The sequence below is a fragment of the Takifugu rubripes genome, chromosome 10 (assembly GCF_901000725.2).
Source record: "Takifugu rubripes chromosome 10, fTakRub1.2, whole genome shotgun sequence".
NCBI classification, from domain to species: Eukaryota; Metazoa; Chordata; class Actinopteri; order Tetraodontiformes; family Tetraodontidae; genus Takifugu; species Takifugu rubripes.
In genome coordinates, this window is record NC_042294.1 from 4,769,762 (window position 1) to 4,782,813 (window position 13,052).

General features: G+C 43.2%; 1 protein-coding gene across 7 annotated transcripts in view; it reads right to left on the reverse strand.

Moving 5' to 3' along the window:
- Positions 1-204: 204 nt before the first annotated feature.
- zfhx4 (zinc finger homeobox 4) overlaps positions 205-13,052 on the reverse strand; it is a 74,137-nt gene continuing 61,289 nt past the window's right edge. For all 7 annotated transcript variants that reach the window (XM_029842444.1, XM_029842443.1, XM_029842442.1 and 4 more), the window contains exons 8-12: positions 12,131-12,264; positions 10,934-11,134; positions 10,540-10,651; positions 5,045-10,393; positions 205-4,549 (exon numbers count right to left, since the gene is read on the reverse strand). In XM_029842444.1, coding sequence (XP_029698304.1) covers positions 2,997-4,549; positions 5,045-10,393; positions 10,540-10,651; positions 10,934-11,134; positions 12,131-12,264 — 7,349 coding nt within the window. In that variant the 3' untranslated portion in view covers positions 205-2,996. The remainder of the gene's footprint in view (positions 4,550-5,044; positions 10,394-10,539; positions 10,652-10,933; positions 11,135-12,130; positions 12,265-13,052) is intronic.

Genomic DNA, 13,052 nt, shown 5'->3' on the forward strand with positions numbered 1-13,052 from the left:
CATTGAAACGTCCCAACATTATTCAGCATCAGTATTACACGTATTTTGAATACTAAAATATATTCGGAGGGACCAAGATAACATTGTTTTGTGTGCACTATGAATGAAATTGTCAAAGTAGAATTAGCATCAAAGGCTTAGAAGACACGTTAAAATAAATAAGGCTCCGAGTTCTAAAGGAAAGAATATATGAAGATCAAAAACTGGTTTGCAGATACAGTTTTTAATGTATCACAACAATGAGCAACAAACATACTTGATGAACTATTTCCAGAAGTTGTTCAAATACCATCTACAATAAACGTCATTTCAACTATGACAACAGGTCTGTGACAAAATAAAAAAAAAGGTTTCAAAACCATGTTATTACCGTGATACGGTACAGTTGAGACCTCAAACAGTACAGTAACAAAAACTAATGTGACTACTCTCTATATATAAAACATCAATAACATTTTTGGTTTAGTTTATTTAAAGTTTTAGCCGTAGGGGCTTCTTCTTATTAAAACCTCAGGGTGCATTTCCTATGTAACCCAGATGTTGAAGAGTACATATTGTGTAGGATATGATTGCGCCATGAAAATCCCTTTGACATCCAGAAGAACAATTCCAATTTCAACCTTTTGAAGGCTGTCCCCATGAACATGACACAATTCATCCTTTTTTTTAAAAAAAAGTTCTTTTTTTTTTTCCTTTTTGGCTGCTGTGCAGTTGCAATATCTATGTACATTTATATTGTTGGACCATCCTTTTTGTTGGTTTGTTAGCTTTTACCAGTCCTTGGTGTGGAAAGCGTCCTGTCTGATGCTAGCATCTTAGCACGCGATGCTAGCTGACAGTTCAGTCTTATAATGCTGAGCCACAAAGTGGGGGAAAGGCAAAAAGCCAGAGTTGTGAAAGCCTTTGGAATCAGGACAGTCGCTCATGTTAGTACAATGGCAGAATTGCACCTTAGGAGGCCAGGATGTCTCTTATGAAACACAATCGAAAAGTGTCTTCAGGATTAAAGTAAATGTCAAAATACTAAAAATCCAAATAATGACATTTAAAAAGCTCACGCAGAAAATAATAATAAAAAAAAAATACAATTTGCCTTAAAACTTTGAGAAAAAAAAAAGACAAAACACCTTTACAATAACAAAACATAAGAGGAAATGTTACTTGATTTTGTTGTTTGAAACAATAACTAAGCATGATTTGATTTAACCTGTCAAACAGTTGCATTACATGCTACTTGCTCATCTCAGAATAGGAAATACCAAAAGCAATACATTTTTGCATTTCTTCATATTAATAAATTTGTACCATGCACAGCCAACTACGAATATGTACAACAGCTTAGCGTTCTTTGTTCACAAGCCTTTTTCTTTCATACAAATAGCCTTCTGTTACTTTGGAATGAATCACATTGGTTGAAATTACCAAACTAGAAAGTGATTCTTAAAAAAATTGAACACCCTCTGACAGCTTTCACATTCTTAGTTCCACAGCAAAATAATAAAAAAAAAATATATATAGCAAAGCAAAGCAATTAATGGATCAGTATTATGTCTGGTAGAAAGTGGAAAAAACATATGGCAAGCAAAATAACATTACACAGTAGCAGCAAAAACGTTGTAAGGTAATACTTTGCAATGTTGAAATCACTAAACGTGAGAAACAAAAATGTTTGACTTTAGCTGTAGGTCATCACAAGTGCCCAGAGAATTGATGGGAGGACGCCAACCAATGCGATAAACGGCCGCGTACAGGTGTAACACTGTTTTAACTCCTACAAGTACATGAAAATGGTTTAATATACAACAAAAATGCTGTTGTCCCCCTTTTAAAGCAGCATAATTGCAAATGTATAGCAAATGATCATACTTTTTTTAAACATTGTGACCAACTTGTACCTTAACAGTTTCAAGTATACAGTACTGCTTTCATGGATGCACCAATTGTTAAATAGGTCTCTAGATTGTTAGGCATCAATCCTGTAACAAATATGGACCGAAATGCTGCTGTAATAGACACAAATAATAATTAAAACACAAATGTACGTACATACAAACAGAAATCTATTAAATTAACAAATGGCCTAATCAAATAATAAAATGACAAATAAAACAAAATAAGTGCACTATAGTCCAGACACAAGCAGGTACCGTAACAGTACAGCAATTCACAAATGAAAATGTTATATTCACATGATCTGAGTGTCTATCAAAACTAGAGTTATTACCTCTTCAGAAAAGGGTGTGAGTAGAGGTAAAAGTGAGAGGGTAGGAGTTGGCACAGATTAGTATATACTACAAGAAAAAAACGGGTGGGAAATAGATACAGCTTGTCGTAGTACAAACTGGCAAACACAGGGGCATCATACACATTTACTTCACCATTCTAAATTCCCTCAGTGGCAAAACCATACTGTCTTTGTAGGGCAAAACTAAAGGATATGCACATCGTCCACTTTAACAGTTATATTGTCTCTTGGTACTCTATACACATCAAGAAAATGCGTCCGATAAAGCTTGACATGTTTTGGTTATAAGCCAAGTGTACCCAGGCTTGTTGCTGCTTTAACAAATGAGAAATGTATGTTCTGACCTGAGAATTTAAAGCTACTGAATTACACCTATCTAAACTAAGAGAGATTCTCTTTGAGGGTTCTGGATCGTCATCCCATACAGTACATGCTAGCATTTGGAAAACAATCCAGCTGAGGTGCAATTTGCTATCGTGAGAGTTTTTGGCTTGAAACAAGCCCCCCCCAAAGGAGCTTGTGAGATTTTTTCCTACTCCGTGTTTTTGTATACAATATAAGCTCAGTCAAGCATCTGCAACAGTTCTGTCCATAACAAAAATCAATCGATATCTTGCCAGCATATCAATATGGGAAAAACAATCCTGAGTCAATCATTTGGTACTGTAATTTTTTGGGTTAAGAGAAACTTTGGAACTGCAGTTTAAAAAGTCTTATTTTTTTCTTTAAGCAAGGGATCCTTTTGTCACTCCTACACACTGAACATATCCATTCTGATACTACTGAAGCTCGCGTCCAGGCCAGAGGCCGACTTTGCCTTGACCTCCAACGCGTTATCTAAGTCATCCAGCTTCTGGCTTAGGTCATTGTCAGACTCATCTGAACAACTCTCGGTGGGTAGTGAGGTTGGAACCCCTGAGGTGCTGCAGGAAGTTGAGGTAACCGTTGAAGGTGAGGAGAGGGGGGGAGGAGGAGAGGCAGACGGGGAGGAGGAAGCAGCTTTCCGGGCTGTGGTGGCCTGGAACAGGACATTTGGCCAGGACTTCATGGACAAGTGAGAGAGATGAGGAAAGGTGTTATTAGAAGAAGCTGCAGACTGCGAGGTAGATGTGTTAGGAGTTGGGGAGCAGACAGAGTGAGGTAATAATCTAGTATGCTCTTTGGCATTTCTCATTGCTTGTTTGATTGTTTTCTCTTTGTGCAAGCTCGAGTGAAGGTGTTGGCCAAGTGCTTCGTTCGCATTAATGATGACGTTGCAGGCAACACAGGTGTAGTTGCTCACTGCCTTTCGAAGCACTGTCTCTTGCGGGTCAGTAAAAGGATGTCCAAAGTAACAGAAGGACTTCTGATGACGCACCACTGAATCTTCGTCAGCAAAAATCATCTGGCACTTCCTGCATATAAACTCATGCTTCACGGACGGTACGATAAAAGCATCTGGAAAATCCATGGTACTTTTGGTATCTGTTTTCGGTTCTTCTTTTGTGCTTTCTGTTGAAGAGCCTTTGTTGGTGTCATCCTTAACATCTACAGATTGTTTTGGTTTAAAGGAGTTGGTGCTGCTCTGACTGCTCTGTGGTGTCTTCACAGGGGTTGCTTTCTGCTGCTGCTGTTTCTGTTGCTCAAGTTGTTTCTGCTGCTGTTGTTGCTGCTTCTGCAGTGAGTCCTGGAGGGACTGTTGGTACTGCTGAAGGAGAGCGGTCGGGGAGAGACCGGCAGCCATGGCAGCTTGTGGGACTGCCGCTGGGCCATATGGAAACAGGCTCTCCATTCCACACAGTGGTGGAAAGTAGCCCCCTGCTTGGACCCCTCGAGGAAGCTGGGGAGTGAAGCAGTTGGGAAATCCAGGTAGAAAGTAGGGAAGGAACTGCCCCCCTAGGAAAGAGCTTGGATCACCTGTCGCAAGAGCATTCTGAAGTGCCTGCAGCTGTGTGGCATCCAGTGTGGTCTCACTTCCTGGCTTCCCTGGGGTTGGACATGGTTTCTCCCTTTTCTTGGACATGCTGGGGGTCTCAGGGCGTGAGCCACTCTCATTCTCTTGGTCCTTCAGCTTTACCTGAAGTGGCTTATCTCCTGATTTCTTGCTGCTGTCTCTCTCTCTCTCTTTACTTTGCTGTTCTGTATGATTTAATGCTGCCAAAGGTGTGGAGGGAACAGGAGGAGGAGGAGGAGGTGGTGGTGGAGGAGGAGGAGGAGGAGGAGTCTGCAGAGGAGTCTTGGTTGGGGTAGTGCTGAGAGACATGGCAGGAGAAGGGGTGGCTGGTGTAGGGAACCCAAGCATGCCAGCACCGGGAGACGCTAAAGCTGAAACAATGGTATATAAATATGGAAATATTCAATATTTTAATAGTCAATCCCAATATGGAAATTAGTTTGTCAAGATAAAGATGGTCACTGGCTCTTTATATGATTTTGTTATGGATCAAAACTGTCACATGCGCTTTATAATCATTTCAATTTGCCATTATATCATAATAGTGCTGTATAAATATACTGTACCAACCCTACATTAAGGGAAAAACAACAAAGCAATTATAGAGACACATTTTTGTAAAAATAATAAAAAACCAACAAACAATGAAATCAAATCTCTTAATTATCAGCTAATGCTGTAACTCTGATGCTGACATTATGCATGCACTAACAGCCACCATTTTGATTTTAAAATAAAAAGTGTTTTAACAAACACAACATACAATAAACAGTAGTAGAGTTGAATAAAATAGTGCATTATAAAGCTGAACAGTTCATAAAGCTTCTAGTCTATTTCTTGTCTCACTGGCTGTCATAGTAACTCACCAGGTGTGTTGGGTGGGAAAACAGGAAGTGATGAGGGCCCATTAACTCCAGGAAGTAGCACTGGTGGAAGGCCAGATAAACCTGGGTAGCCCGAAGGAAGGCTGAGGCCATGAAGTGCGTTACTGTCCACTGTATTCTGCTGCTGTTGGCCAGGCAGGCCGAGTCCATCGCTCGATTTTTTAATGCGGTCCAACTCTTGCTGCGCCATCAGCTGACGGACAGTGGTTGGTGCTAGGTAGTCCTTTTCTCTATCTACCTGGTTTCCCATGGTTTCTTGCACTTTGGTAATGTGTTGTTTGGAGAAGATGTGATCTCGGACAGACATGCGGGCAGTGTATTTTACACCACACAATGTACACTCTGGTCTGGGCCCATCTGGCGAACCTTGACTTATCATGAATGGCTTTCCAATGTTAATTTTAAATTTCTTTTCTTTAGCGCGGGCATTCTGGAACCACACTTGGACGACACGCTTGGGGAGTCCAATTTCATTACCCAGTATCTCACACTCTTGCATTGTAGGAGTACGGTAGTCACTGAAACAGGCCTTGAGGACTTTAAGTTGAAGGTTACTCATTTGTGTCCTGAATCTCTTTTGGCCTGGTCTATCCCCAGAATTGCTGCCTTTTCCTGATTTGCTGAAAGGGTTGCCTGCCCCAAAGGGGCTGGGAGAACTGGGATCGGCTAGGCTTGATGATTCACTCCTGTCGTTGCTTTCATCCATATCATCATCTCTTGAGCTAAAATAAGAGTCATAGTCCTTTCCAGAGACACTGAGGGCTGGACTCACCATACTAAATTGGAACCTTTCACTACAAGAATCAGAATTTGATGCTAGGCAACTTTTGCTGTCATTTAGCTTGTCACCATTAGCGCTAAAGTTCTCAACCTCATTGTTATTACCCTCATCTCCAGTTGTAGCATCGCTAATGGCTGTATTAATTGAGGATGTCTCATCAAAGTCAATCTTACTGAGGTCATAAGATGATGTTTCGGCTGAATTAATATTAGGCCCTTCAGTTTCATCGCAGTTTTCAGCTTTTAAGGATGAAGGGCTTAAGAAGTTTTTTACCTGTGCTTCAGATGGTTTAACAGGGGTAGAGGATGAAGCAGGCAGCTCATACTCATTTGGCTCAGTCTTTGTAGGTAGCTGTGGGTAGTCAAAGAAATACTTATTGGGGCTTTCACCTCTGTCATGATCTTGACTCATCATTGGGCTTGGGGGCAAGCTAAAGCCTGCTTGCTTAGCCTCATGCCAGTGCCTAGATCGAATGTGGCTGTCTAGAGCAGACTTTGCCTTGAACAGTGCTCTGCAAAAGGGGCATTTCTTGTGGGACTGGGATGGCCCTATGGCCCTAAACTGTCCCTTTCTTTCTCTTGCACGGGTGTTTTGGAACCAAACCTGCACAACTCTCTTTTTCAAGCCAACTTCTCGCGCAATGTGGTCCAACATCTTCCTTGTGGGGTTGGAGTCAAGTAGGTATTTGTCATAAAGAATCTCTAATTGTTCTGGAGTAATGGTGGTTCTCAAACGTTTATCTCTGTGTTGTTCCTCGCCACTATTTCCACCATCTTTATCATTTGGGTTATCCTCCTTGTCATCTAGCTTTCTCTTCATTGCTCCAGAGCTTGCAGCAGAGGCTAAACCTGAACCACCCTGAGAAGGGATTTGGGAAAGACCTCCAGACAACAGCTGACTAGCAATTAGGGGGTTGTTGGGGTCAAATATCATATAGGGCATATCAATGGGTCTTTCGAGAAACTGGGAATGAAGGAACTGGTTTTGTGCAGCCAAGAAATGCATATGCTGGTGCTCTTGCCACAGCTCCACAGTCGGGAATGCAATCTTACACTGGTCACATTGGTACTGAAGCATCTGATGGGGAAGGCTGTTTGTGAGTGAGGAAAGGGCCAGGGACAGTGGACTTGATGGCACTGAAGCTGCTTGTGGTTGGGAATGGGGTCTTGACATTTGTGGCTGAGGGGCTTTCTGTGGTGGTGGCTGAGGTGTACAAGCCTTAAATGGTCTTGGTTCTGGTAGCGACTTGATGATTGGTGAGGAGGCAGCCTCGGTTTGTTTAGGCTCAGTTTCAGGGGCGGCATCCGGTTTTGGAGAGGCTTTCCCGATACTGGCACGAGGAGAGGCCATAATTGGGGAGCTTGAACCAGAACTGGTAGCTGTTCCTTGGGACTGTTTAGGTGGCTCTGCAAGCACTCGGGAGGTCTTTGCTAAAGGCATGTCAAAATAATTTTCTTCATCAAATGCACTTTCCTCATTAATATCTTCATCTTCATCCTTGTAGCACAGCTTTTTCTGGTGAGTTATAAGGTCGAAGATGCGAGGAAACACAATGCTGCACTTCTTACACTGGTACTGCATGTTGCTGGTTCTGATGTATCGCTCATTGGTCAATTCTTTTTTCTCATTGTCTTTTGAATCTGCCTGGTTTTCATAACTTTTACGGGCTTTCTGGCGGGCATTCTGGAACCACACCACAATAACCCGGGTTGGCAAGTTGAGCACTGTTGAGAGCTGTTCAATCTCATCATCTTTTGGATAAGCATTAGTGTCAAAGAAATCTTGGAGTATTCTTAACTGGTAGTCAGTAAATCTGGTTCTGGAGGATCGCTTGTTGATGCTTGATCCATCGCCCCTGTGGTATTCATACGTGCTAATCTGTGGGTCCAATCTAATATCTTCCAATGTAGTAATGGGAGGAATGTTAAAATTATATGGAGAATCTTTGCTCCGCTGCCGTTCTTTAAAGAGAGTGTTACGGAACCAGTGCTTGATGACTTTTTGAGGCAAACCAGACTTGTCTGACATCTCCTGAATTTGCTCCTCACTTGGAGAATTGTTGATATCAAAGTTGGCACGGAGAATCTTCAGCTGGTCATCTGTGATACGAGTCCGTGGTCGCTTAAACTGGGACTGGCGGAGAAAGTTTGGATCAAGGCCTAATTGTTGCTGACATAGCTGTGTAAGATCTGAGGAAAGAGCATCCATCGTGGGCAGCTGTAGGGCCAGTTGAGGAGGCAGGCCTGGGTGTTGTACAGACTGCATCATCAAGGGTGGGAAAAGGGGCAAATCCAAGGGGACCGGAAGTTGCACTTGAGGAGGTGCCGGTGGGGCAGTAGGTGGCTGGGGTGGTGGCTGAGAAGGTGTTGCTTGGTGAGAGGTTTGATGTGAGTTTGGATGAGAAACAGGAGCAGGTGAAGGTACTTGGGATTGGGACTTGGTCATTGAGGTGGATGGAGGCTGAGTAGCCGTAATTTGGGCTGGAGCAGGAGGTGGAGGGGGTGGAGGAGGCGGTGGAGGTGGAGGAGTCTCAGGGGAAGCAGGGTTAATGGGATAGAGTTTGTCATAGGCCTCCCTGTACTGCTGGGCAAATTTTTCAAGCTCCACATATGGGAAAAGGAGACTGTGCACATGTTCCTGGTGGCTTTTCAGAATGAGCATATTAGAGAAGAGTTTTCCACACATTCCACATTCAAGTTTATCAGTGTTGATCTCCGGTTGTTCAACTCCCTCTTTGTTCTTCTTCTGATTTTTTTGCCTGTTTTCGTTGTATTGGATGACCAACTCAAATCCAAAGTTTTCTAGCAATGCCTTGGCAGCATTACCCCTCGCACCGGAAACAATACGCGGAGGAGGAATCAATGGTTCTGGAAACTTTGACTTTTTAGTGTCCTTGTCTTTACCGCCTTCACTGAGATCACCAGCAGTTTCCATTTTTGACCTGCTCTCTTGTTTTTCTAAGTGGTCATCGGAGTCTCGAGACATCTGCATTTCAGCTGACACAGTGCCAATTTCTGATTTTGTTTTTTGGTTCTGGGTTTGCTGGTTTTTCTGTTGCTGGATCTGAGAGGCTGTCTGAGAGGCTTGCTGTTGATGAGCCTGTTGCTGAGCTTGAGCCTGCTGCAACTGGTGCTGCTGTTGCATCTGCTGCTTTAGATCCTCTAGAAATGATCCACTAAGGCCAGGCATTCCAAAAGCTGCTGCCGAGTGCAGAGCTAGCTCTGGGCTGAGGTTGAACTCTGCCCCTGGGATGTAGAAAGGGAAGAGAAACTGAGGCTGTTGAAACTGCAGTAGTGCTTCTGGGGTTATTGGAAAGTGGGGAAAGAAAGCTGGATTAAGGAACTGAGGCTGGAAAAAGGCACCCTGCTGAAGCTCATGTTGAAGCTGCATCTGGAGTTGGGCTGAGGACTGCGCTGATACATGGCTGCTTGTCTGTGCTGAAACATGGTCAGTTGTTGGTTTTGAATTAGTGCTGCTGTTAGATTCTTTGGGTTCCACCCTGTTTTCTTTGTTAGCAGATGCCGTTCCACTTCTTGCAGCATCCAAATTACTGTTCCCCTGTGTGCTTGGGGCTGGGCTTTTTGCAGGCACTGGACCACCATTACTACCAGTGCTACTGGTGCTCATTTCAGTTTTGGCTGTTCTGGCTTTGGTCTGATGAAGTACTGACCTCATGTGAATTTCAAGCGTTGAACTTTGGCTGTACGCAACATTGCAAGTGTTACATTTGAATGGTTTGTTGTCAATGCTGTTGCTTGTCTCCTGTGGAACTGGGCTTGATGCTTCTTGTAGAACTTTCTTCAGCTTATGCAGATGGGAAACTGAATTATAGTGGACAAGTAAAATGTTCTTCTGGGTGAAGGACTCCTTACATACCGTGCACTTGTAGGGTCGAGAAGGGTCCAGAAATTTCTCCATTGTAAAGTTGGGCCCCTTTCTAAAGGGTAAGGTCCGTTTTGGTTCTGCTCCCATCTCATCCAGCAGAGAGCTACTATCACTTCCTGTAGGACTCGGCTTCTCCTCCTGGTCCATTTCTTCATCTTTGTCCAAGTCGTGATCAAAAGCCTGGGCTTCCTCTAAAGCCCTGACCTCACTCTCAGTAATATCTCCATTCAGTGGCAGATTACCTATGAGCTGCTGCACCTCGGCTTCACTTAGTTCAGGATGTCCATTTTCCAAATGCTTCCTGAGTGCCAGGAATGTCCTGAAGCTGCGCTGGCAAAGGCTGCACATGGTCGCTGCTCTAATAGCATGGTACTGGGAATGTATCTGAAGCTTCTGCATCGTCTTGAAGGCCAAGCTGCAATGATTGCAGCGATATTTATAGACATGACGATCAGATACTGAGAGCTGCTGCTGTTGTTGCTGGAGTCTTTGGAGCTCACTGAGATGGTCCTGTAGAGCGTCGGGGGACTTGCTCTCGCGTCCTAAACTACTAGGCTTTCTCCAGCCGGGGGCCTCTGAGGCCTCCTTCGGGGGCTTGAGTTCCTCACCCTGCTGGTCTAATTCATTTTTTTCTTGACTGGTCCTCTCATCTTTTGTGATGTTCCCTAAAATTATAAAATATAATTTGACATACAGCACACGGCACAGCTTACTGGTCATTATATATGCTCCTCTTTCCATAGTTTCAAAATAAAAACAATGTAAGTGTTTTACTACTGTGACAATAATTCAAGTACCAAACTGTTGTCACCTTGAGACTTTGCTGATCCATCGTTAAGAGAGACGGAGGAATCCAAAGATACAATTTTGTCCAGTCCAGTTTGGGGATGCATGATATTGTTTGGTGTGTCTGGTCCAACAACCTATCAAGAGCAAAGATAATTTCTCATGACTCTAATAAAGATGATGAATTATAAATCTTGGATCGTGGGTATAATTAATCCCTTTTAAACATCACAGACTAGATTAGCGGCTCTAATTGGAGTACAGGAAACAGGCAATCCCTGGTTTATGTTTAATGTTTAATAATGGAACAAGAGAAAGAAAGGTGAAAGAATCATGACAAAACTACAAAAATAAAGCTGGGACAGATTGACATAATATGCCATTCATTAAATGCAGTGAAAAGATCTCCAATTACTTACAGTTAAAATCAGCTTTTCCACACAATCTGGAGCCACACTGTGGAGATGAGTGAGATGCAGCTGCAGGTGAATCTTGTTGCTTAGGACGTCCTGGCACAATGGGCAGCGGATGACTGGCTGCATGGAATGCTGGGACATCACATGGAGCTGCATGCGGTTAGCATCTTTGCTGCTATAGTTGCAATAAGGACACTGCTGAACCTGAAAAAGGGAAACAAAGCTAAATGCAAAAATGTGTCGTCACTGCTGCTTATCAAATAAATTGATAGCAGTTGCTAGGCTAGGAGAGTCTCCAGTTAGCAGCATAGGTGCGGCCAATTGGTTATTTTCTTGAGTCTACCCTTTAATGCTTAAAATGTAACTTGATTATAACAAACAAAAACCACGTAGCTTATTTCTAGAAAATAACGTTTCATAAATACAATTATCATTCCTTGCAAGACTCCTATTCTTGACCAGACCAGACTAAACCTTTTCCAGCCACCCATGTCCACTTTAACACAGCAAATGTACATCAACCATTTTTTTAAAATGTAATTCACTTAAGTCCCTCAACTCATGCAATTTTATTAGCAGAAAACACGATTGGCCAGAATTTCTAATCAGGGTATTACAGATGACAAAGGTGTGTACTCTCCCAAGCTACGCTTTGCCCTCATTACAGGGAGTACTCTGAACATAGCTGCCTCCCCACCACCTGTCTTAATAGAATCCATTTCTGAAATGACTAAGTCCTCCCTCCTTGTAGAGCCCAGAACCAGACGAGCTAATACTTCATAATCTAATTTAAAAACACATATAATTTAAAGAGATGCAAAAAGGGGGTACAAAGCAGGGTGGGAGCCTCAGGCAGGTATTCCACTTAAGAACACAAAGACTGGCCTGATGTTAAAAAGTTCTGTCAGGGACAGAATGGCAGACTGTGCTTAACCCTTTGATCGAAAGCTGGCGCACGCTTCCGCTAAATGCTTAGCTTAACATTTTTGCCTCTTGCAAATGTGTAAGTGCCTTTCCATTAGTTCATCCTATGGTGACAGTGAAGGTTACGTTTTATTAGTGCAGGGAGGAACCTGCCTCAGTTTATTCAGATGCGCACAAAAGTTACCAAACCAGAAGATGCATTTCCTTTGAAATGTCAATCTGATAAATGCACCAAACTTTCTTTTTTTCCCCCTTTTTTTGTGACAGAATAATTACCTGCTCATTTGCAGAGGTTTTTCCCTCAGCAGATTTGGGCCTTTTAGGTGGACTTTCGATGCGTGGATCTGAGAGGAGGGAATGTTTGCCCATAGCATTCGGTCCGGTGACCTCTTTGGGTATGGTGCTCATTCCTAGATGATGTTGGGAAGAAAGAGACAGGAGAGTTAGGGTTAGAGTTAAGCAGAGACAGAATGTGAAGTGTTAAAAACAACATTCATTCATTCTTTGTAAAATAGGTGAACAATTCAAAAAAACAATTTGACACCAAGACAACATAAGGACGGATCCAAACACAGACTATTATTCACATTCATGTTTCTGCCCCGAGGAGATGTGAAATGGAGAAAAGTCAGGCAGGCTCATTATCACAGCACGACATACATTAAATGTTATGGTAATATTATACACTTCATTAGTTCATATACATTTCCCCAGCTGCCTCCGCAAACTTCTGCGTCTGAACAAGATGCTAAATTTTGGGGGCTCGGTCACGGCTGCCGGTACAGTAACTGCCCCGCTTCTGTGTGTGTGTGTGGATTTGAATGTGCGCATGTAGGCATGTGTGGCGCTACCAGCAGGGCTCGACGTGACAAGATGAGCCTCTGGTTGTATTTAACGAATGCTGCAGCCTCTGATAAATCCTTCATTAGCCTCATCCTGAGATAGAGGCCACGCCGGCCGTGTTGTACTTCGCCACTGCAAATTTACCCAGCCGGCACAACACAAAGACACAACTCTCCCTCCCTCGTTGCCCATCCTCTTCTTCCCTCCCTCTCCCTAAGCCCCCCCTACCCCCCACCCCACCCTTTGGCCCTCCCTCCCTCATCTGGTCACTCAAGGCAATATGCGAGCCTCACTCTTGCGAATCAACGCTTCACGCTAGATGCACAAATGTGGAAGAAAAAAAGAAAAAGGGAAA